The sequence below is a fragment of the Myotis yumanensis genome, unplaced genomic scaffold (genome assembly GCF_028538775.1).
Source record: "Myotis yumanensis isolate MYYU_CA2020_CCGP unplaced genomic scaffold, mMyoYum1.0.hap1 SCAF_5, whole genome shotgun sequence".
NCBI classification, from domain to species: Eukaryota; Metazoa; Chordata; class Mammalia; order Chiroptera; family Vespertilionidae; genus Myotis; species Myotis yumanensis.
The window spans coordinates 93482894-93506906 of NW_027223756.1; the positions used below are offsets into that span (position 1 = coordinate 93482894).

General features: G+C 54.6%; 1 protein-coding gene across 2 annotated transcripts; it reads right to left on the minus strand.

Moving 5' to 3' along the window:
* Positions 1–18859: 18859 nt before the first annotated feature.
* On the minus strand, positions 18860–23571 carry DOK2 (docking protein 2). Of its 2 annotated transcripts, XM_070414074.1 has the most exons (5): positions 23156–23312; positions 21778–22059; positions 21485–21572; positions 20484–20668; positions 18860–19935 (listed from the first exon to the last, which is right to left on the minus strand). In XM_070414074.1, the coding sequence occupies exons 1-5, from the start codon at positions 23216–23218 to the stop codon at positions 19249–19251; spliced, it is 1305 nt and encodes a 434-aa protein (XP_070270175.1). In that variant the 5' UTR covers positions 23219–23312; the 3' UTR covers positions 18860–19248. The 2 variants fall into 2 exon arrangements, with proteins under 2 accessions (XP_070270175.1, XP_070270176.1); XM_070414075.1 differs by lacking the exons at positions 21485–21572; positions 21778–22059 and having other exon boundaries at positions 23156–23571.
* Between the last annotated feature and the right edge of the window lie 442 nt (positions 23572–24013).

A 24013-nucleotide genomic window follows, 5' to 3' on the forward strand; every position in this document is an offset into this window, starting at 1 on the left:
CCCCCCTCCCCTTTAAAAGGCATGCAGAAATCCTAACTCTTAACTCCTCAGAACGTGAGCTTATTTGGAAATAGAGTTGTTGCAGATGTAGTCAGTTGAGATGAGGTCATGCTGGAGTAGGACGGGCTCCTGATCGAATAGGACTGTTGTCCTTATAAGAAGACTAGTGACCTGGTGCACGGATTTGTGCACATTAAAAGGAAATTAATTAGAAGGTGGCCAGCGGGGTGGGACTGGGAGAGAAGGGCCGGACACACCCTGGAGCCAACCTCCCATGATCCCTCCCCAGCTGGCTGCACCTAGGGTGACACTGCCGCTCAAAGGGTGTCTGCAGAGTGAGTAGGGTCCCTCCAGCAGGTGGGGTCCCTCGGTCTGGCCTGGGGGATCAGGCTGAAACTGGCTCTCTGACATTCCCTGATGGGTCCCAGAGTAAAAGAGGGCACTCTGCAAAGTTGCTGTTGTACAGGATGTGGAACACAAACGTGAGCATGCAGTAAACCAGATTCGGGGCCGACAGTGCCCCAGCAACAACACAACCCACGGCCAAAGGTGGAAGGGCACTGCCCTTCAAGCAATCGGGCTCCCTCCTCTCTGATTTCGGGGTGTGCCACCCAAGAACCACTGCTGCCAGGTCACTGCAGCTCGGCAGCTCCTGCGTTGAGCATCTGCCCCCTCATGGTCAGTGCACATCACAGCGACTGGTCAGACGGGTGGAGGGACACTTAGCATATGAGCCTTTTATATATATAGATGGCCATGTGAGACAAGACACGAGGAGAAGGCCATGTGACAATGAAGGGAGAGATTGGAGTGCTGCAGCCATAAACCAAGTGTTAGAGTAGGAAATTAGTTAGATATTAACAAAAGAGGTGGGAGTCACTGGAGCATCCATCCGGAGGGTAACTGGTATCTTTCCACTAACCAGACCAAACATCCTGCCTAGTGACTGAAAGATGGCTTTACAGCCACGGGAGGGGGGTGGGGTGCCTGTAGGATTAATGGGGAAGGGAGAAAATCACTAGAGGGAAGCCTTTTACAAAGCACATGCAAGGGGAGGGCACTGGCCTGGGAAAGTGTGGGAGAAGGATCAGGTTGGGGAAGGGCACAGCCTGGAGAATCCAGGAAGGAGATTGGCTGGGGAGGGCACAAGCATGAGCCCAGGAAAGGCCAGGAAAGAGATTAGGTCGTTCAGAAGAAAGCCTGCTCTTTCCTGAACCCAAGGAAATATATGGAAGCTAGACGAAGAACCCAGGCATGCCCTCCCTCTCTCAGGCATATACTTCTTGCCTTTTCTCCTAAACGCTACGGGGCCACTAGACTTGCAACCAGGGGAGCAGCGAGCAGTGGCAGAGGACTCTCCTTTGGCCTCTGTTACTTCCTTTCCTGAGTCCACACAGCCGCTGTCCTCTAGCTGGCCCACTCTCTGCCTCTCCAAGAGTATACGATCGCTTTTTGCTCTAATAAATCTTGCTACTATCCCTTAAAACTCCATCTACATGAGTGTTCCTGAAATTCTTTCCCTGGGACACTGCTGAAGGACCTATTTCCTCCGGTAACACAAGGAACAACAAGGATCACCAGCCAACCAGAAGCTCTAAGTAAGAGGCAAGGAAGACCACAATGAGATTTCACCTCACACCTGTTGGAACGACCGGCATCAATAAGCCAATAAACAAGTGTTGGCGAGGATGTGGAGAAAAGCAAACTCTCATGCACTGTTGGTGGGAATGCAGATTGGTGCAGCCACCATGTTAAACATTATGGAGGGTCCTCAAAAAATTAAAAACAGAACCTTCTGACAGAGCAATTCCACCCCTGGATATTTATTGGAAGAAATCCAAAACACTAATTCAAGAAGATATATGCACCCCTATGTTCATTGCAGCACTACTTACAATAGCCACAATGTGGAAGCAATCCAAGTGTCCATCCAGAGATAAATGGATGAAAAAGAAGTGGTGCATATAAACAATGGAATATTACTCGGCCATAAAAAATGAAATCTTACCACTTTGACATTATAGATGGGACGAGAGGGTATTATGCTCAATGAAATAAGTCAGATAGAAAGAGACCCATACCATGATTTCACTTATATGTGAAATCTAAAGAACAAAATAAATAAACCTGCCAAACTGAAACAGATTTATAGATACAGAGAACAAACTGATGGTTGCCTGATGGGAGGGAGGTTGGGGGTTTGGGTGAAAGGGTGAAGGGATTAAGAAGTACAAATGGGTAGTTATAGAATAGCCACAGAATGAATGTAAAGTGCCTCATAGGGAATACAGTCAGTGATGTTGTAATTGCTATGTATGGTGCCAGATGGGTGCTAGAATTACCTGGGAATCAATTCATATCTATATATATAAAACCCTAATATGCAAATAGACCAAACAGCAGAACCACTGAACAGCAGGTCGCTCTGACGTGCGCTGACCACCAGGGGGTGTGCTCAGAACATGGCAGGCATCGGCAGCAGGTGGCACATGGTGGGTATTGGCCATGGTGGGATGGTAGAGCAGGTGAATGGGGGCACCAGACCAAGGCAGGGCTCCAGTCGCTGTCATCAGGGAGAGCCTCTGGTAATTACTGAAAATTCTTTGCTCCTGCACACCGGGGTCCTGCCGGGCGCTTGCACCTGCTGCTGGCACTGGAGCTGCCGCTCGCACCTGCTGCTGGAGCCCAGTGCTGGCCCCAATCGCTCAGCCCCATCAGTGGGTGCAAGTGGCAGCTGCTGGCCCTGATCACCTCTCAGGGTTTCTCCACCTCCCCCTACTCCTGAGGGGTGATCAGGGCAGCAACCGCTGCTCGCACCCACTGATGGTGCCGGCCCCCCGCTCACACTCACTGCTGGTACCAGCCCCAGTCGCTCCGCGCCATCAGAGCTTGGGAGGGAAGGTGGCAGGAGCAGGGCTGCTGGCAGACAGGGGACTGGGGGCCACGGTGGGAGGGGCCAGGCAGGGGTGCAGAGGGTGGGCCAAGACCCGCCCTGTGCCCACTGCAGCCTTGAGGCCCACAGTTCCTTTCAAGGTGCACGAATTCATGCACTGGGCCCCCAATATTATATAAATGTCTAACCATGCTGCTGTACACCTAAAACTAATATATTGAATGTCAGCTGTAATTGAGAAATAAAAAAAAAAAAATTTAAGAGGCAAGGAAGGGTTCTCCTCTACAGTTTTCAGAGAGAGCATGGCCCTGCTGACGCCTTGGTTTCTGCCTTCCGGCCTCCAGAACTGTGAGACAACACATTTCTGTTGTGCTAAGCCGTCCAGTTTGCAGCAACCCCAAGAAACTAGCACAGATCCTGATACCTCAGGAAAGTCTCGCTAGGGGAGAGGGGGGCACCGCAGCTTTTTAATGCCTTTCCAACACTTGCTAATTTTCCTTTTCACAGAAGAGAAACCGACTTCAGGCTAAAGCCTTTGGCAGCAAAGGCACCTAACAATATTTTAATAACTGTGTTTTGATCTCATTATAATTATTTTATGATTACCATCTATTTCTGACAAGTGATAACTGGTTTCCCTCACACAATAATAAAACAAAGTTTAGTTTTTAAATAAATTAAGTTAAAATGAGTTTTTAAATGTTATATCATATTAATAAAAGTGGCATAAGATATGGCAAAATTAGCAAAGGTAGGGATGAAGACTGAAATTTGGCATACATCATCTAAAGAAAAGCCAAGGCCAGCCAGCCAGTATAGAGCTATCTTTGATGTCTTGAATCATAAAATGCAAACAATAAAATGAAATGACAACACACACAAGCAGGTAAAACAGGACATAGGCAAAATTATCTTCACATCAGTCCTGCTTTTCTACCCATTTTCTCCATCCCACCCCCTCCCCACCCCCTTGTCGGCCTTCCCTCAGTTTGGGGGCCAGGGCCTACATATGGCCAGGCTCCCTCTTGTCACCAAATAAAACTGAGCTGATAACTAGATCCCACTGAGCTTGGAGTCGGAGGATCTGGGTGACAGCCACATCACTGTCACTGATGTGATGAATGACCCTGGGCAAATCCCTTCTCTCCCCAGACTTCCGTTCCCTCTCTACAAGAGAAGATAAGACTATCTTCAGGATCTCTTCCAGCTCTGAATTCTACGCTTCTGGGATGTTAGTGACTTAATGCATTTCCCTCTTAGGAACTCATATTTCACTTTAAAAGAGACCCCAGGAAAAAGATGAATAAATTCATAGGAATGAGTCCCTGGTGGAGGTATTCCAGGTTCAGTGGCACATGGAGGAGAAATATTTTCAAAGTGGGGGGTGGGGCACTTCTAAAACCACACACAGGCCACCTCTGCCCCTGCAGGAGGCTGGCTTCATCCCCAGGTGGCAGGTGACCATCACCTCAGACCTCTGTGCCCAGGTCGCTTCCTTCCACGTTACCAGGAATCAAGAAGCCAGATCTCCGACAGGGCTGAATGTCACATCTTTAATTTTTAAAAAGCATGTTCATACATGTGCAGGCGCAGACGCGCACGCACACACACACACACACACACACACACACACACTGATTTGGGGGCAGAAAAGGGCCAGGAAGAAAAATCAGTTTTGACAACCTAATAAATGTCAATTTCTGTGGGGGGCTGAGTTAGAAGATGGATCCTCACAACTTTAATTGGAGACATGATGCTGGAACTTTGCTGGGAAGCCCCACCTCCCCCCAGATCCCCCCATAGATAGCGAGGCCCTTGCCTTGCTCTCATTGACGAGGCCTCTGTCGGTTAGAATTGGTTTCTAGGATGTCAGAGATGCCAGGGGCAGGGCAGGGCAGGGCAGGGTTGGGGCGGGATAAGGATGGGAGAGTGGTGGTGACACAGAAGCAGCAGGACATGGGCTGAGCAGCCACCTGGATGCTGCCCCCACCGTGCCTGCCCATATGACATCCAGGAGAGACAAAGGGGTCTCCCAACAAGTGATGCTGCCCCCACCTAACAGGAAGTCAAGGGCTCCTTTCGGACCCAGTGCTGGTGCTCTAATCTAGGAGCAGTGGAGGGACAGCACCAGGGGGCGGCAGGGAGCCACGATGGGTGGGAGGACCTCTCCAGAGCCAGACTGACTGGAATCATAGCCCAACCAACCCTCTCCTGGCTGCACCTTAAATAAAGTGCTTGATCTTTCTGGGCCTGTTACATCATCTGTAAAATGGAAACAATCATATGCTACCTGTGCATTGTAAGAGGGTTAAATGGGCGGTTACAGGTGGAGCATTCACGCTCACACCTGGCCCAGGGTGAGAACTCAACCAGCAAGAGCCCAGCACACCTCTCCCTGCAGGGGCCTTGGAGCCAGCGCTCCTGAGCAAAGGGGGAGCCTTGGTGCCATTACCAAATAGGGGATGACCACCATTCTGATGGATCTGGGCAAGAACATCAGTCCCCACCACCAATCCGACCCTCCACGTCCCGCTGACCAGCCGCTTTCCAATAAAACAGGGAGAACACTTTCCCTTCATGACGCCCCACTTCAACTGCTCCTGCCCTGTCCAGAACCCCAAGCATTCTCCTCTCCACCGCCCCCACAACCCTCACCCCACAGATGCTGGTCCTACTCATGCAATTTAGCTCATTTTTATAATAGCCCAGGGAACTAGCATCTCCACGGCACTTTACAGTGTGCAAAACCATTTTTAATTTATACTTTTGAATTGTTAATACATTCACAAGGCTCAAAAAATAAAATATGCATATTCAAAGGCAAACCCTGCCTGGCCGGCGTGGCTCAGTGGTTGAGCATCAACCCATGAACCAGGAGGTCACGGTTTGATTCCCAGTCGGGGCACATGCCCAGGTTGTGGGCTCGATCCCCAGTGGGGAGTGTGCAAGAGGCCGCCAATCAATGACTCTCTCTCATCATTGATGTTTCTCTCTCTCTCTCTCCCTCTCCCTTCCTCTCCGAAATCAATAAAAATATTTTTTTTTAAAAAGGGCAAACCCTGGAGACTCTCCCTGATACTCTCATCTCTTATCTTTCAAGATCCCAGCCTCATCCCCCACAGCTAACCACTGTCAGAGATCTTTCTAGAGTTTCACTACACAATCATGGCAAATATTCCCATTTCCTCCTTTTTTAAACACAAATGTACATACTGTACACGGCATTCATACCTTGCTTTTCTTCACTTGACAATGTGTTTTTTACATCAGTACAAAGCTTTCTCTTTTCTCCTTGCAGCTGCATAATCCTCCATGGTGTGGTTGACCCATGGTCACCTAAAGACCCCTCTTGATGGACATTCACATTGTTTCAAATCGTTTCCCATCTAAAACAACTGCAACAAATAGCCATAAATACAAACCCTTGCACTTATGCAAACATATTTGTAGGGTAAATTCCCAGAAGTGGAATTGCTGGGTCAGAAGATATGAGTATTTATATCGTTGATAGCTATTGCCAAATTGCCCTTCGTGGAGGCTGCACACATTTATTTTCCAATGAGAAATATAAAAGTGCCCGTGTCCTCACAACTTCCCCATTAGAGTGGGTGATCAAATTCTGGAATCTTGCCAATCTGATAGGTGAAAAAATTATTTTTCAGTGTAATTTTAATTTACATTTCTCTTATTTTGAATGAGATTGAACATCATCTTACACATTTTTTATATATTTTTATTGATTTCAGAGAGGAAGGGAGAAATATCAATGATGAAAGGGAGTCATTGATCAGCTGTCTCCTACATGCTCCCACCGGGGACCAAGCCCAAAACCTAGGCATGTGCCCTGACTGGGAATCAAACCATGACCTCCTGGTTTATAGGTGACGTTCAACCCCCGAGCCACACGGGCCCGGCTCGTCATACACATTTAAGAGCTATTTGTGTTTCCTTCCCTTGTATGTACTTTACTACCCATTTATCTCTTTTGGTCTTCACAACACCCCCCATTAGATACAAAAGGCAAGTATTAATAAGGTCTGCATTTTAAAGTGATGAAGCTAAGACTCAAGGCATCTAACAGACTGGCTCAAAGCCACTGACTGGCTGGTGTATGGCAAACCCAAACTCCATCATGCCTTCTTCTCTTGTCTGCCTGCATCCACCCCACTGAACCTGGAACAGAGCTGAGATGCAGCAGGAGTAAACCCAGGGGCCGGGAGGCCTGAGACTGGTTCCTGAGTTATTGGTTGTGCCTTCAGGCCAGACTCTCCACCCTCAGGGCGGGCTTTGCGTATCTGCAAAACCAAGGTTCCAATAAATCACAAAGGACCCGTCCAGAGAATGATTATACCATAGTAGGAAGCACTCCATGAATCTTTTATTATCTTTTATTATTATTTCTTTTTCAGCAGAGGAAATAAAACAGTTTTCAAACCTCCCCAGTAGAGAACTTTCAAATCACATCCTTTTCATGTGAACCTAGTCTCCTCAGAGGCGGTGAGAGAGGTGGCAGGGGAAGGGAGAGGGAGGCTTTGTGCAGTGTGGGAAAGGATGGGGACCTGTGGCCAGGTGCACTGAGGTTGGCTCACACTGAGAGCCGATGGTGAGATTTTTCAGGGGTTTCAGAAGCCAACTGATGTCTGATAGCTTGAAAGCAGCCCTAGTAATGTGAACAGGGCTGAGAAGAAGACATCTACTAAGAAGGGCTCCTGGTGGCTAACTGGGCTCAAATTTTTAAAATGAAATAAAAGACTAGTAGAGCCTAGCAGCCATTTCTGCACAAGAACCTCTCACACAAACTGCACTTCACAGAGAAACCTGAACCGCCTGCCTCTGCACTAGAATTGCGCTGTTTTTCTGCCGTCTGAGCCAGCCCTTATAAAGGAGAGCCTGAAATCCTATTTCAACCAATAGGACTGAGGCTTTCCCCATCCAATCAGAACTGTGCAGTTCTGGCCAATCAGAGTGGCTCTATTCTGACCAATCAGGACAGTGCCTTTGGGCCTAATCAAACTGTGAGAATTTGGAGTCCTCATTTGCATGAGGAGGAACCAATCAAGGACCCCAGGGACAGGGACTCCTGTCATATAAGCCAGCTCCCCGCTGGCTCTCTGAGAGGGCATTTTCCCTTCCACTGGAGAATGAAGATTACCTTTCCGGGAGCTGGTTTGCCAAAGCAGAGTAAAGCCAGGGGAGGCAGACCAGCGCAGTGCGAAGCAGATCAGCAGGAGTAGAACAGACCATCGAAGAGCATCATGCAGCCCAGGCAGAGAGGGTTCTGGCCCCAGAGCTGCTCTACAACGTGCTGTATCATCACTGAGCTGTTTTGCACTTAGTAAAGTTTCCCTCTTCACTGCATGCACCCCAGATTGCGGGCTCTTGTTGGCCTTGAATTGTCACCAAGGACCATCAGTTGAGAGTGGGAATGTTTATACCATGGAAAGCGGCAAGTGCTACAAATGAGAGCATCCCATCTTCTATCTCCAGGGCAAGTTGCTCAAATTCTATCACTATGTCATTGCTTGCAGGGGGGGGGGGGGGGGGGCAGTATCTGCAAATACCATAAGCAATGGGGAGCCTGGGAATCAAGAAGACTTCCCAGGAGGCTTCGGAAACTGAGACAGCACTGTGCCCATACCGGCAGCCTTGATCAGAAGGAGTAAGGACCCCACATTCCACATCATTTCCAGGGGTAAGAGCATGGACCTGGGAGCACACTGTGGGGTTCAGATCCCTGCTCTCCACACACCAGCTGTAAGTTGGGTAAGTTGCTTCCCCTCTCTGCCTTAGGGGAACTCATAACCATGCACCTGCCTCTAAGGGGGTCTGTGAAGACAGAGGAGTTAGTCCATAGAAAGACCTCAAGGCCTGGCTTCATGAAGGGTTCAGTGAGGATGGCTGCTGGTCTTCTTTCACTACAGCTCAGGGCCAGCATGCTGGAGCAGCATGGGGGAGGGGCCCCGCCCTGTGTGTAGCTACGAAACCTTGAGTAGCTCTCTCAGCCCCTCAAGCTTATTTCCGTAACCATAAAGGAGAGGATTGGACCCATAATCACTAGGATCCCTCAGCCTCCCCTGCTCTAGTGGCAGTGTCCCTTGACCCTACTGGGGTCTGCCAGTGTTGAGGACAGCCCTCAGGAATGTCCGCTGCAGGCCTTCTCCCTGCCCTGCCCTGCCAGGGGCAGTGCTTCAGGTTGTGACCAGCCCTTCCTGCCTTCACTCAACACATTCACCATGCATTCCATCCAGAGGGACCACACGCTGTCCCTCTGCCCAGAGCGCCCTTTCTGCTCCCCCAGTTTAGGGGGCTGCCCTGCATCCCCTGCCCTGGGCGCCTTCCTTCAGGCCCAGGTAGAGTCAGGCCTCCTTTTTAAAGCTGGGCACCCGCGCGCCATGCTGTGTCTGCAGACCTCTGAGCACTGAACACCCAGCCTGGAGCACCTGCTGTCTGTCCACTAGACTCCACGAGGCAAGAAATTTCCTTTGCTTCTCTAACCCCTTACCTGGCCAGAGGGGGCGCTGTGGTGGAATGAGGAAGGGAGGGAGGGAGAGAAAAGGAGATGGAGAAATAAACAGAGCAAGGGAGACCAGACACCTTCTGAAACAGGCCCATGGCCACCTATCCTATGCCCTCCCCACACCACACACCCTCCCCTCTCCACATACACCCTTACCACCTCCTCCCATGCGCCCTCCTCCCCTCTCACCACAACATCATCGCAAGCCTTGACTCTCTGCTGCAGTGACCCGTGGCAGCCCACATGGCTACACTGCTCCCTCTAAACCAGCGGTTCTCAGCCGTGGGTCGAGACCCCTTTGGGGGTTGAACGACCCTTTCACAGGGGTCGCCTAAGACCATCGGAAAACACATATATAATTACATATTGTTTTTGTGATTAATCACTATGCTTTAATTATGTTCAATTTGTAACAATGAAATTGGGGGTCACCACAACATGAGGAACTGTATTAAAGGGTCGCGGCATTAGGAAGGTTGAGAACCACTGCTCTAAACCTTGGTGTGAAAAAGAGAGAAATGGCCCAGATTAGGGCTGGGTAATGAGCCATAAGAGGTGAAGAAGCACGGTTTCTCACTAATTTTGGCTGGTCCAGAGCGTGCTGGCTCCACCCACTCCCTCCTTCTGTAAACTAGGGAACATTTCCAGATTGTGGTCTGCCAGGGGCTCTCCCCACACGCCCCTGTGCTGGACCCAAGGGCTCTGTGGCTCTTGGGGTGTTGGATGGAGGAGGCGGCGGCAAAAGCATAGGGAAGTTCCCAGGGCACATCCCTCAAAATAAGACCTTCATCCAGCCAGTGTGGTTCAGTAGTTAAGCATTGACCTATGAATCAGGAAGGAGGTCACGGTTCGATCCCGGGTCAGGGCACATTCCCTGGGGTTTGGGGCTCAATCTCCAGTAGGGGGCATGCAAGAGGCAGCCAATCAGTGATTCTTTCTCATCATTAATGTTTCTATCTCTCTCCCTTCCTCTCTGAAATCAATAACAAATATATTTTTTTAATTTTTTTTTTTTAATTTTTAAAGCAACTCCTTCTAGTCCCAGGGCTTGCAGAGGCCAAGAGGCTAGTCCTTCCCTCATAGACACGCCCCCACCAAGAGGTCTGCCGCTCCTCCAGCCAAAATCCTGTCCCCTCCCCTGCTTTACCCTTCCCCACAGCAAGGACTGCCAACTGACATACATAAACTGCATTTGGCTTTTTGTTCGTTTGTGTGTTTGTTTGTTGTCTTGTTGTCCCTCCCCGTCCCCCATGTAAATGCCACAAGGGCCAAGATTTTTGTCTCTTTTTTATACTCTGCAACAACCCCAGATCCAAGAACACTGTTTGGCACTTCATCGGTGCTTGGTCAATAATTGTTGGATGAATGGAAAGATGCATCTCCATCCTCAACCCGAACACACACATGTCACAACACTGATACCTCTATCCAGGCCAAATTCCTGGCTCATCTATTTCCTGTTAAAAATGATAATAATTGACTGTTAGCTGGTGATGAGCTTAAGGCATGAGCACTTTATAGAGAGGTATCTGCATTTTATAGGCGAGGCCTTTAGAAATGATCAAATCTTTCATTAGCAAATGGAGTGAAGCTATAATGGATGAATTATATGGGGGAGATATTTTGGGGCCCCTCTGCCCCACTCAGGGTGCCTCAAAGCAGATAAATACCTAGAGGAGAGTCAGAACCCCCAAATCACGCAGCCATTGGCCGCACCCCCCTTTGAAGCCCAGTTCTCAGTCCCTGATTCCTGGGGAAGCTGCACCATTATCTGACCCCTCCCTTCCCCACCCAGCTCCCCACAGGAGGCCTCATTCAGTCTGTGTCTAGCCTGTAGGTCTGGGGTTGGAGCACAGGGGAGCAGGGCTCTCTAGGACAACAGTTCCCAGCCAGGGCTGGGGGGCCCAGGCCACCGCTCCAGAGGTCCCTGGCATGTCAGGGAGGTGTTACTAGGCCCAAACAAGGGCCTGTGGAGTTCATGGGAACTTTGAAGGTCTTCTAACCTAGAATCCAGCTCTTTGATTTTGCAGATGGAAAAATAAGGCCCTGAGAGACTTGCCCAACACGCCACAGCCAGTCAGTGGCCAGGCAGGGAGTATGACTCCCAGCTCAGGGCTTGGACTGGTGGCCCATATTTTCCCTCCTCGTGGACACATGGAGGTTAAGGGCACAGAGCTCAATCTCCATGCCCTATGCCCGGCTGAGGGCCTCGCTGCCTTGGCCATCAAAGGAATCCAAAGGCCTTTTTTTTTTTTTTTTTTTTTGGTGGGAGCGGGGAGCAACTGTATTTTGTCTCCTAGGAAGCAGGACTCTGAGTTAGGCCAGCTAAGCAAGAGGCAGGAACAAGAGAGTGCAGGTCGGCTGGCAGAATCTGACAGACAAGTCTCTGCCTTAGGTTCAGGCTGGGTTCGGCTGGTCCATGAGGCCCAACTGGCCCTGTGGGCCTCCGAAATTGGATGCCTGGCTCTGAGCACAGAAGCCTGCTGAGTGCTCCATGACCGTGCTCTATGCCTGCGCGCCACCCCCAGCCGGCCCAGCTGAGCCCACCCCGGCTGGCCATGTTTCCCTGACCTTCCACTCCTCCACCCACACCACCTCCCACCCTCCAGACCCAGCCAGGTCCCCACTCCCTCTCAGCCAACTGTTCTGGAGAAAAGCAGGATTTTGCTCACTGGTTCTCAAGCATAAACCCAGGTTTAGACAAACCCACCTCCCAGGCCACCTGGCAGCCCTGGGTCTTGGCTTCCATAACCACTCTTCTTCTCTCAAGCCACAACCCCTTGAGGTGTCTCCTTCCTCTGTGACCAGGCAGGGGGTCTCATCCCAGCTGCTCCCACCCTACCCCACCCCAGATCCCTAGATAACTACCTCCACCCCACTGGAGCCTCTGGCTCCTCACCCAGTCACCATCTCTGTTTGTCCCTTCGTTCGTTCACATCTTCTTGTCCAGATCCACCCCATTCTCCTCTCCACAATCCGCCTCCTGTCCACCAGCCCCTCGCCTGCCCTCGCCTCGCACACATGCATGGACGGAGTTGTGCTTGTCTGTAGGTGGAAGCAGGACCCTGGAGCCAGGTCTGGCTGCTGCCCCTGCTTTGGAGTTGCCTCCTGAGGACAGCGGCCCCGGGTTCAAGGATAAAGTGGGCAAGGGGCTGGGTGTGGGTAGTGACTGGAGGAAAATGAAAAGGGAATAGGACTGCAGGCATTCGTTCCCGCATGGACCAGTGAGCCACCAGCAGAAAATGAACAGCTCGCGTGTGTAAGCTGCCCTTGATTAACCTGGGCCTCTGGCTCACACCCCTGGGCATTTGCTCGGGGACTTGCATGGTGATGGAAGGAATCAAAAGTCTGCCATCCTGAAGCTGCTTTTGTGGATATTGATTTTAAGCTGTTTATTACGAAACAAAAGACTAAGAAAGAACCTTTGACCCTCCCCACCCCCTCTCCTGCTTCCGGAAGGAGGTCTTAGGATGCTGCCTTAGCCTAATGAAGCATGGTCAACAGGAGGGTTCAGGCAGATGCCTGTCAGCTCGGTAGCCCCTGTGCCCGCTGTGTCTGAGTCAGCCAGCAAGAATTGTCCTGCCACGCGGGTTCTGATCTTCCTCAACTACCTGGGAATCGCCACTTCTGAAACCTAATACCCCATTCTCTCCCCTTTCTCCTTTGTCCAAAATGCCCGGCATACCCAATGTTGGACTTTTCATGGCTGTATCATGTCTACGTGAATTCCCCATGTGCATGTATTAAACTTTGATTTTCCTCCTGTTAGTCTGTCTCAGTTAATTGGGTTGTTAGCCCCGCCCAGAGGAACTTAGAAGGTGGGAGGCAGAGGATTAATACTTTTTAGCCCACGTGACTTTGAGGAAAGGAAGAAAGCCTTGCTGAGAGATGGTAGGACCCTCCCCTTCGTCCCTCCCCATCCACATGAAAGGTCACAAATGATCTCCCGGTGGGCATCCCAAGTCTCAACGTTAGTGATTTGTTGCTTTGCATTCAGCACAACTGTAAACAAATTCTCAGAAAATATAAATGCATCGGAGAGGGATTAAAAACTAATTCGGCCTCAGTTTCCTTAAGTAGAGGATAAGGACTCAGGCGCAAGGGTTGCTGAAGCCCCTTTTGGCTCAGACTTTCTGCTCCTTGAAATGTCAGGGGAGAGGGGTTTCTCAGCCTCCTGGGCATCTGGCCCGCAGGGGAGTGGGGCTGAGGGTTGGAGATGGGCACAGGAGACAGATGGGCATCCACCAGGGCAACTTACCAATTCCCAGTTCTATTCAGCATTGGGCCAGCTACGAAGTGTGCCCTGAGCCGCGGGCCCTGTGTGCCTCCTGCACCTGCAGGCCTGGCTGCCAGGCTTTAGGACGCATCGGAGGTGCAGCCTCAGCCAACCTCCTTACTCCACACCCAGGTCAGGGCCACTCTCACCTTCAGCGCCTCCTTCCTGCCACCACAGGGCCCTCCTGCCCCAGCAAGGCCAGGCCAGCTCCTTTCACCCTAATGGTCTCCCAAGGGTTACTAATCACTCATTACGAGGCTCCAAAAGCTAAGGGAGAGATTCCTGGAGTCAGTGGGGATGTTTCTGGACAGGGAGTCTTCCTAGGGCTCCACAAATCATTACGTGCTGGGGAGCACCTGTGTTCCACCCCCCAATTCCAAATAAAGTGGGCTTCATTTATTCTTTCCATCAAGAAAGAGTTACCTGACACGGCTGGTGTTGCTCAGTGGGTGAGCGTTGACCCAGGAACTAAGAGGTCACCAGTTGATTCCTGGTCAGGGGCGCATGCCCGGGTTGCAGGTTGTGGGCTCAATCGCCAGTAGGGGGCATGCAGGAGGCAGGTGATTGATGATGTTTCTCTCTCATGGATGTTTCTATCTCTCTATCCTTCTCCCTTCCTCTCTCTCTCAAAATCAATGAACACATTTTTAAAAAAGAAGGAGTTGTCTGTACCTACCTGGTGCCAGGCATTGCATTAGGTGCTGGGGGTACAGTGATAAATTAGATAAAGAATGAACGCCGCCCATAGGACGTCTGCAGTCTAGTGGGAGGGAAGGCAAACCTCCTTCAGCGTGCTCTCCACTCCGTCTGCCCCGTCCTCCCAGCCTCCTCCCCCAGGCTTGGAGGTGGGCACAGGGAGACAGGTGGGCTCCCCAGCTGCAGAGCAATGGCCCCGGCTGTGCACTGATCGCACCAGTGGATGGGCCAGGCCAACCGGACCACTAGGAGCTCCTGCCCAGCAAGGCGCCTGACCCATGCCCCGGCGTACCAGCTGCGGGCCATGCGCGGAGGCAGCAGCTCAGATGAAAGGAAAAATCTGCCCTGTGGCTTTGGTTCTCCAGCCTGCTTCCAGCCAAAGGCCTTCCAGTCTAGAAAGCAGCTTTCCTTCCAAGCTCTCCTGTTTCTGGGCAAAATGGCGTGGGGGGGGGGGGGGGGAGCCTGCTCTGCCCAGGTGTGCAGAGGCCCCCGCCAGGAGCCACCCACCCTGGCCTTTGATGTTATTCCTCTCGCCTCTCCTGGAATGCTTTCCCACTTTTCTCCCTTCCTATCAAAATCCTACTTCTCCTTCCCAAGTCCTCCCACTTCCACAAACCCTAAGTCCCCCCCTCCACCTCCTGCACCCCACAAGTTCACTCTGCTTGTCCACATCTCCATTTCTTGCTTGCGAAACAGGGACACCTTGCCCTGCTGGCCTTGTGGGGCCACTGGGAGTGGAGGGGAGACGATGGGCAACGCTGCAGCTCTGTGTGCCAGGCACCGCTCTAGGTGATAGGCTTGTATTCACTCACTGTCTTCACAGCAAGCCTCTAAAAACATATCATTATCTCCGCCTTACAGATGTGGAAACACACAGATATGCGCGGAGACACAGAGCTAAGGAGCGGCAGGGCCAGAGCTTGGACACAGGTAGTCAGGCCCCTGAGCAGACGGTACTGAAAAAAAATGCTGTACGAACTCAAGAACAATCTTTTCCCAAACGCTGTTGCCCCAGGCCTTCCTTCAGTCCACCCCCCAGTCAGCCTTCTCTGGGCAGACTCCTGAAAGCACAAGGCTGACCCTGCCCTGGGGTGCAGGTCCCAGAATTACTCAACGCAGCCCTGGGACTCCAGCTTCCCCACAAATCCCTCAGGACCCCCTGCTTCCCTCCCCACTCCTTCTCCCAAACACGCCAGCCACCTCCGGCCCAGGAACCCAGGGCTGCAGAGTGGGAGGGAAGCAAGAAGGAGCCTGGAGACGGATGGACCCGGCTCTGTGCTGGCCAGCATCTGGCCTCGGAGCTGAGGGTTGGAGCAGGGCGGTGATGTACAGCCACCTGCTCAGGGAAGCCAGCCTGATAGCTAATCTAATCAGGTTCCCCGACCAGGCCCCCGTTCTTCCACCTCCCCTACCCAGCTCACCGCCCTCCCCCTGCTTCCCAGCCCTGCCCTCCCTGCGTTCTCCAGCTGCCCCAGTTGATTTTATAAATGGCCCTGGCAGGAGGTGGGCACCTTGGCTAATTGAATCAGCGCCCACGAGGCAGGAGGCAGGCGGCTGGTTAGCATCACAGCTGAAAGGTGGTGGCAGCAACAGCTTGAGTGCAGCCATCAGGGAGGAGTCTGAGGGAGCAGAGAGGCCCAGGCAATCTGGGCCTTGGTCTATTCCGAAGCTCCAAGGTGGGAACTCGCCAGAGGGCCTGGCCTGGGAGCAGGCTCAGGGGTGGACCACAGGCCAACACACACACACACACACACACACACACACACACCATGCCCATGCTCTGGAAAAAGAAAACACAAAAGGAGGCAAAAGAGAGCGAAGAAAAGAAGCAGAAGAACGATAAGCTATGCTCACATGTGCACGGCCGCAGTTATGTGAATCTGGGTACATAGCTCTATCACAGGCTCAGTCACCCGGCAGGTCTTACCTGCCTGAAGCAACCTCTGCATAGTAATTAGCAAATGAAAACAGTGTCCTGGCCACAGCAAGGCTGCTCCTGGTATCGACAGCAGCTGGGTAGCAGACAGATTCTGGAGCTGAGACCCTTTCTTCGTCCTCGGTCTTACTTTGCCCCATGGCTTTTGAAACCAGTCTGTCTCCTTACTTATGAATTTGCCCCTCGACAGCCAAGGAGGGCTTTTCCTCTGTGTTTGTTGGAGGAGATGGGTCCCTAAGGCTCACGCCTTTAAGAATCCACCCAGCAACCATCTCTGCAGACCAGCTCTGCATGTGGGCTCCATGCTGTAGGGACGGGTCTTCCCCACCCCCACCCCACCTCCCACCCCCCGGGCTCCTCAGCTCTGGGTGGGGCTCCTAGGAGGAATGAACTGAGAAATGATGTGGGTGTCACAGCGATGGGGCGGTTAAGGGTGGCTGCGCTGGTGCTGACACAGAGGTCTGCAGGATGACCCACCCACCCGGTCATGTCTTCTGAGAGGGCCCCTGGCAGTGTGGTCAGCGTCCTCGACAACTGTCTCAAGGGCTTTCATTACCCTTCCCAAGTTCCCCAAATGCTCCACTTCCCCGAACCAGCCGCCCTCGCCCACCTTTCCCTGCAGCGCCAATCTCCCACTTCCCCTTTCCAGCAGAGCCAGCATCAGAACAAAGCATTCAGAAAGTCCCGGGCTCTTGAGGCGGAGGAGAGGGGAGAAGGGCAAGTTTCAGCTCAGGGTCTCACACTCCCGGGAGGCAGCGTCCACAAGTAGGGTGCTGAGGATCTGAAGGAGCAAGCTCTGAAATGCAGATTCCTCAAGTCCTCCTCCATTCTCTAGGGTCATAAAAAAAAATTGACGTTCCCCCCTTCAGGGTCCAGCCAGAAGACGTGACAGCAGATAGGACCCCAGCAGCCTTTTCCACAGGCTAACACTGCCCCCTGCTGGGCTGAGCTGGAACGTCCACCTCAGGTGCTACTGACAAATAAGAAACGAGGCATCTTTGCCTCAGAGCCCCGCCAAGCACCACCCCTGGCCTGGGGGGGGGGGAGGGGGTCGACTAAAACCCCTAGGGGTAGTGTATTCTGGGGGTAGCCCCAGGTGGTGGCAGCAGGGACGGCCCTTTTGCACAGACAAAAGAGCCGGGCCTTCCCGTCTCCAGCCTGCTGTCCTGCGAGCAGAGGCACTGAGAGACACAGCTTCCATCACAGCGCACCTGGGAGGCTGCGGCCATGCTGAGATTTCCAGCTCATCCCCTCCCACCGAGAGCCCCTTTCCACCTGCTTCGAGCGCTCCTCTGGCCGGAGAGAGTGAAGCCAGCTTACCCTAAACACATCCGAAACTAAGCTCTCCTTCTTTCCAAAACCTGGATCTCTCTAGAAACCCGATTTCTCTGCGTTCAACATCCAACAGACTCCGAGATCCGCAGGCCGTCTCTACAGCATCTTTTGAATCCACGGTCTTTTCTGAGTTCCTCTTATAGTTCGGCCCCAGCCCACGCTGCGCCCGGTCCATTTCCACAGGGTTTTTGCTCCCATGTGCAGCTCTTATGGGACTCTAGCGAGAAGCCCTGTCGCTCCTCCCTCCCTCTAATCACGTACAAATTCCTCCACCACTGGCTGGAGCCCCTTCCCAACCAAAGGGCCGCCTGCTCCCTCCACATGGATGGCGAGCTCTTTGCTGAGTCGGTCAGCACCTTCCCCGACCTTCACTCATGCTGGCTTTTCTACCCAGGATGCCCTCTTCTCGTCCTTCATCTTCACCCAGTCCCTCCCCCCATGAAGGTCCACCTCAAATGCCACCTTCCATAGGAAGCCTTTCTGGGTCCCCCAGTGAACCCCGAGGAGACACTCTGACTCCACGGCCCTGAGCCACCCTACGGTACCTAAGTCCTCCTCTCATGACAGACATCCATGTCCTTGTCGCCACCCCCTCTGGCCTGTAAGCCTCTCAGGACCAGGGCAGTCTGGAGCCTACGAACGGTGCTCCATGATGCTGGCTGGTTGGCTGGTTTGGATGAAGAGAGTGCACGGGCCCGACCTGCGGGCGAGGGGGACCCAGGCCTGTGGAGAATGACAGGGCAGGATGGGTGCTCAAGCCCATGTGGCGGGACCCCCTCCTGCTACAAAGAGAGCAGGTGTCCACGAGGGCGGGCGAGGGGTGGAGTGGGATCCAGCCCTTTCTCATGCAGGAGGGGCTCACAACTGCCAACTCGCTCCCGTCCTCCAGTCTAGCTCTTCCCACAGACACCCACTCCCCCGCGTTAGAGATGCATGAACGTCTCTCCCGGGGTGGCCCGACTTCTGCAGATCCGGACTCCGATGCTTGGGACCGGAGGGGACACTGCCGCTGGGAGGGGTCTCGGTCGCCAATAGAAGTGCTCCTTCCCCACGAGGCTGCGGCTGCCCCGTCCCGGCCCCACAGCACTCGCCACACAAAAACACTTCAGGAAGGTTTAATACCACAGAGAAGTCCGACACCCACAGAGCGCTGCAGCGCCCCCCACCCACCCACCCCCCCCACTCCCCCCTCACCCCACCCCTCCACTCCCGCGCGAGCCTGGAGGTCTGCGCAAGCCCGGGGAGCGAGCCGTTTGCTGACATCTTCTCTTCTGTCCTGAATGCCTGAGATTCCCTTAGGCCCCGGAAAGGACAAGAGGAAGTGGGAAAGGGTGGGAGGAGGGTGGGTCTCTTCAGGGCATTCTTCCTGCTTTGGGATCGTGACTCACGCAGCAGACCCAGCAGGCCCCGGTCCTCGGGTTGTGAGAGGAGCGGAGGGAGACTCCTGGGACGAGGTGGGCAGGAGGAGTCATCGGCAGCAGCTAGAAGGGAGGCCTGCCGTCCCCCTCCCACTCCTTCTCACCAGCCTCCACCCCCTTCCCGGTACGCCCGCCTCAGTGCTGGCATTCAATGGGGTCCAGACCCTCTGCCCACCATCACTTCGGGCCTTTCTTAAGTATGACGTTGTCATACTCGGTTTCCCGGGGCAGGCCGGAGGCAGGGAAGACCTGCCCCACTGGGTAGCTGTGCTGGGGGTCGCTCGGGTCTCCGTCGGCTGTGGCCTGCCTCCTCCAGGCCTCACCCCGGGGTTCCTGCGGGCTGTCATACAGGGACAGGACCGCCACACCCTCGGGCTCATCATATATGTGGTCGGATCGTGAAGGCGGGTGCTCCTCGATGCTGTCATACAGAGGGTCAGCCCGGGGCTGGGGAGGGACCACCAGGATGCCCCTCAAGCTCTTCCCCAGCTTCCGGGCCACCGCATCGAAGGGCACTGCATATTCCCCCTCCGGGCCTCGTGGCCGGGAGGTGGGTGCAGGGGCGCTGGGTGAAGGTGGTGGCAGTGAGTCGTGGGGCCGGGAGTACGGGCTCTCGGGCCGGGGCAGCACTGCTGGGGCTGGGGCTGGGGCTGGGGCTGGGGCTGGGGCTGGAGCTGGGACTGGGGCTGGGGCTGCGGCTGGGGCTGGGGCTGGCTGGGTTTGCGGCCCAGGCGGGGGCACACTCTTCTGAGCGGAGATGGCCTCTTCCAGGGCCAAAAAGATCTCATTGCCCTGCCGGGTTTCGAACTCAAAGTTGCCCTCTCCAGAGACGCACCGCCGCCCTGCCTCGAAGGAAAAGGTTACCTGGGTGGCGGGGGGAGGGGAGACGATGGGCTAGGTCAGGGCTGCTTCCCCTGGACCGAGCTCCGAGACTCAAACCCATCACGTCCAGCCTACTCCTGGGGACCGGCCAAGCCTTCTTTCTCCCCAGCTGTGTCTGCTCCCTTCCTCCATGTTTCTCCTTCAGACAAAGCCCTCTCTCTCCTCTCCCTTCATCCTCCCTCCTCCATCCAAGTGTGGAGCTGGGCACGTACTTGACCTCAGTAACGCCTGCCCCTCGGACTGCTCCCTCTCCCGGCCTCCTTTCCTGCTCCGCCGCCCTCCACCTCCTCTCTCCCCTTCTCACATCTGTGCCTCTTCGCTTTCACTCCGCCTCTGGTTCCCTTCCCGTCTCCTCCTTCGGGCCTTTCTCCCCTTTCCCTCTGCCTCCCACGCGTCCTCACAGGGCCCCTGGCATCTCCCTGACCATGTCCCCCACCCTCACCCTTCCCCTCCACACCTGCTGCAGCCCCCCTCCCCCCACCCCCCTACCCATACCCACCCCCACTGCCTTCCCCACCCCCACCGCTCACCTTGTCGCGCCCAAATCGCCGCAGGAACCTGTAGGGCCAGTCGTACAAAAGGGCACGTGGCTCAGGGCCCCCCCACAGCTCCAGGGCACCCTTTCCAATCCGGAGGGTGTAGGCCCCCCGGAGCCGGCACCTCTCACTGGCCTCCGTGGGTCTCATGGTCACAGCAAACTCCTTGCAGGGGGCCCCTGGGGAGGAGGGGAGAGAAGTGTTAAAGGGGGTCACTGCCTGCCTCAGCCTGCCCTGCTCTCAGGGAGCAACCAGGGGTCATAGAAGAGTGGCATTCCCTCCCCATGACCTGCTCTGTGCCAGGTCACACTCCCCCAAATGCCAGGTACCGCCCCCGACCCCAGCAGGCACCGTGCCCCAGCCACATGCACCCCAACCTCGTGCCCACATCCTTCCGACCTGTTGCCAGAGCCACAGCCTTGTCTTTTCTGTCTCATCTCTCTCCCCCCAACCCAGCCGCCCCCATCCCTACTGTCTCAGCTGCAGGTGCACCTGGCCCTGCCCTCCCAGCTCTCAGCCTCCTCACCCACTGCCCATGCCACCGTGCCCTCTGCGGGGTGGAGACTGGATGCCCTGTATCCTGCTCCTCCCGCCCACACCCCCCACCCAGAGGACCAGACAGATCGCAAGAGGGGGGAGGGGTGCCTTGTCAGCAGAAGCCTCCCACAGGACACCTTCAAGCCACAGAAAGAAAGCCTTTCTTATTTTCAGAACTTGCTCAGGTCCTAACGACAGAGAGTTCTAGAGCTGCACCTTCCGTGGACCCTTCGGCCCTGCCCTCTCCCACCAGCAGGGCCTGGGCAAGCGGGAGGGAACCCGCGGTGAAGGGCTGGCAGTCTAGGCAGCCAGGCTCCTCCACCTTGGCCAGGCCCGGAAGCGATGCGGAGAGGCCGATAGGGGGCTGGCCGGGCTGGGGACAACCACAAGCAGGAAGACGCGCCTGCTGGCCCACACCTCCTCCCACCACGCCCTGGGAGGGCAGGCAGCCCCCTCACCTGTGGTCGTGCTGCTGTACAGCTCATTCTCCTCCATGCAGGGCCTGCTGCCCTTCCCCTCCGGCCCCGGCAGCTCCTTCCGCTGGCCCTGGGGAACAGGCCGGGTCTCGCCATGTCACCAAGCCCAAGCCCCACCTCTGGCCCAGGCTTTCTTTTAGGACACGCTCAGCCTGCCGCCCCATCTGCATTCTGGATTGGGGTCACCCCACCAAGGCCCTGCCCCCAACATCCTGGCCTTGGCTCTTACAACTCCTGCCCACCCCTGGCCCCTTCTGCATCCCTGGACAGCTCACCGGGAAGGCTAGGAGGCAGATGGCCTGCATCCAGTTGCTACGCTCGGCAGTGGGGGCTGCCAGCAGGTACAGGCGCTCCTTGGTCTCCAGGAAGAAGGTGCTGGTGTCCCTGGGGCTGCTGGCCTCCCCGCTGGCCTCCGCCACCCGCAGACAGTCACTGAGGCGGATCACCCTCCGGGCAGCCTCTCCCCGGCGCGGCTTCTCCGGGCCCTCCTGGAGCTCCAGCCGGGCCAGGGCACAGCCCGACTGTCCATACAGCACAGCCCCGAACCGGCGCCATTTCTGAGCCCAGATGCATGGCAGGGAGGTGCCGAGAGGGAGCCAACCAGAGATGGAGAGATGGTGACCAAAGGGGAGTGGAGGATCTATGGGACGGGGTTGGGGCAGCAACTTGGGGCCCAGGAGACCCAAGGAAGCAAGCCGGGGCCTGAGGAATCAGAAAGCACTGGAGCTAGGGATCCACCACAAGCCGCCAGGAAGACGCCAGAGATGACAGCAGAGAGAGAGCCGGAGGCAGGAAAAGCACAGTGAAGGTGGACTTCGAGGCGGCCAGGCGGGCCGACCCAGGAGATCCACATGGAAGCGGGGAAAGCTTGTGTCACTGATGCCCAGGAGGGAGGAGGACAGCGCCAGGGCCCAGACTGCAGACCAGCATCTCACTTTGTAGAAGGCCTTTGCTCCAGGAACTTCAGGTGACCCTCCGAATCTTCCCACCTCATCTCTTGCCAGGATGGACAGAAAGGGAGGGCAGGAGAGAGAAAGAAGGGGAAGGAGGGAAGAGGAGAGGAGAGGAGAGGAGAGGAGAGGAGAGGAGAGGAGAGGAGAGGAGAGGAGAGCCCTGTGTGGATCAGCTGAGGGAAGAGGACTTCCTCATTTAAGGAGGCCAAAGAAGGAGAAGGAGGTTGCACACACTGGGGCTCTGCTCAAGCTTAACACCAGCCAAACCTACCCCAGTGGGGCAGAGAAGAAGGAACCACCACTGCAATCCTGCCTTATCCTCTCTGTTTCTTCCATTGCCTTCCAAGGTGTCCCCATGAGAAGCCACCACAGAGCAAGAGAGGCAAGAGAGGGAGCTAGAGCCTTCCTTTACCTGCCACCCCACTACCACCACCACTACCACCACCACCCCACCACCCCTCCCCTGCCGCCACCACCCCGCCCGGGGAGCAGCATCAGCAAAGAGCACAGTTTGGGGCCTGCTTGGGGAGGCCAGGCGAGCAGCTGCTAAGGAAGGAGCCCTCCCAAGCCAAGCTCTGGGTCTAACGTGGTGGATGGTACAGTGCCCCCAACCCTGAAAAGGTTTGGGGACCTTGGGCGCACCCCTCTCCTCCCCTGGAACTTCTGGCAGCCCCCAGCCCAGCCCACCTCCTCCTCCTACCTTTCCAAACGTCTGCTGCTGCTGAAGGTACAGGAAGCCCTGCTTCACCGCCACGTCTTCCATCCTCCCACCATGGCGGGCCCTGCCCTGCAGCTTGCTCCTTCCACTCCCGCCCTCTCTCTCTCCTCTCTGCCCTGTGTGTTCCCCCTTCTCTCAAGTTCATTTCCTCTCTGCCTAGAGTTCTCTGCACTATTCTAGTCTGCTTGATGACGACAGGCTGATAAGCCCTGTGGTTTCTTGCTCTGTGTGTGTGTTTTTTCTTTTTGATGAGTGAGTTTCACACTCAAGCTTCCTGCATTTTCAGTCAGTGAGAGATAATTTCCACACAGCCCAATTCCAGCTCTCTGGGGAGCAACAACTCGGGTCCAAAAGCTGGCGTGGGAAGTCACCAACGGAGAGTGGCTGACCCCCGGGGAACAAAGAGACCCAGAAACCAACTCAAAGCCAATAGCAAAGGCCCCACACTCAAACTGGTGTTCCACATGGCAGGCTGGAAGAGAACCTAGAAATCAACCAGCCCAACCCCTAGTTTAAAAATGAGAGCCCTGGCCGGGTTGGCTCAATGGATAGAGCATCCGCCCTACCGACTAAAGGGCCCCGGGTTCAATTCCAGTCAAGGGCAAGTGTCGGGGTTGCAGGTTCAATCTCCAGTAGGGGGTGTGCAGGAGGCAGCCAATCAATGATTCTCTCTCATCATTGATATTTCTCTCTCTCTCTCTCTCTCCCTCCCTCCCTCCCTCTCCCTTCCTCTCTGAAATTGATAAAAATATTTTTAAATAAATAAATAAAAATGAGGAGACAGGTTCAGGAAGGTCGGGGGGACATGTTCAAGGCCACCAAACCAGAACCCAAGCCTCT

Excerpts from the sequence above, each read along its gene's own strand:
- DOK2 (XM_070414074.1), bottom strand. The coding sequence starts at position 23,218 with ATGGAAGACGTGGCGGTGAAGCAGGGCTTCCTGTACCTTCAGCAGCAG. Across the intron at positions 21,573-21,777 it reads TCTGCCTCCTAGCCTTCCCG|GGCCAGCGGAAGGAGCTGCC; the intron begins GTGAGCTGTCCA and ends CCTGTTCCCCAG. Across the intron at positions 19,936-20,483 it reads GGCGATTTGGGCGCGACAAG|GTAACCTTTTCCTTCGAGGC; the intron begins GTGAGCGGTGGG and ends CCCGCCACCCAG.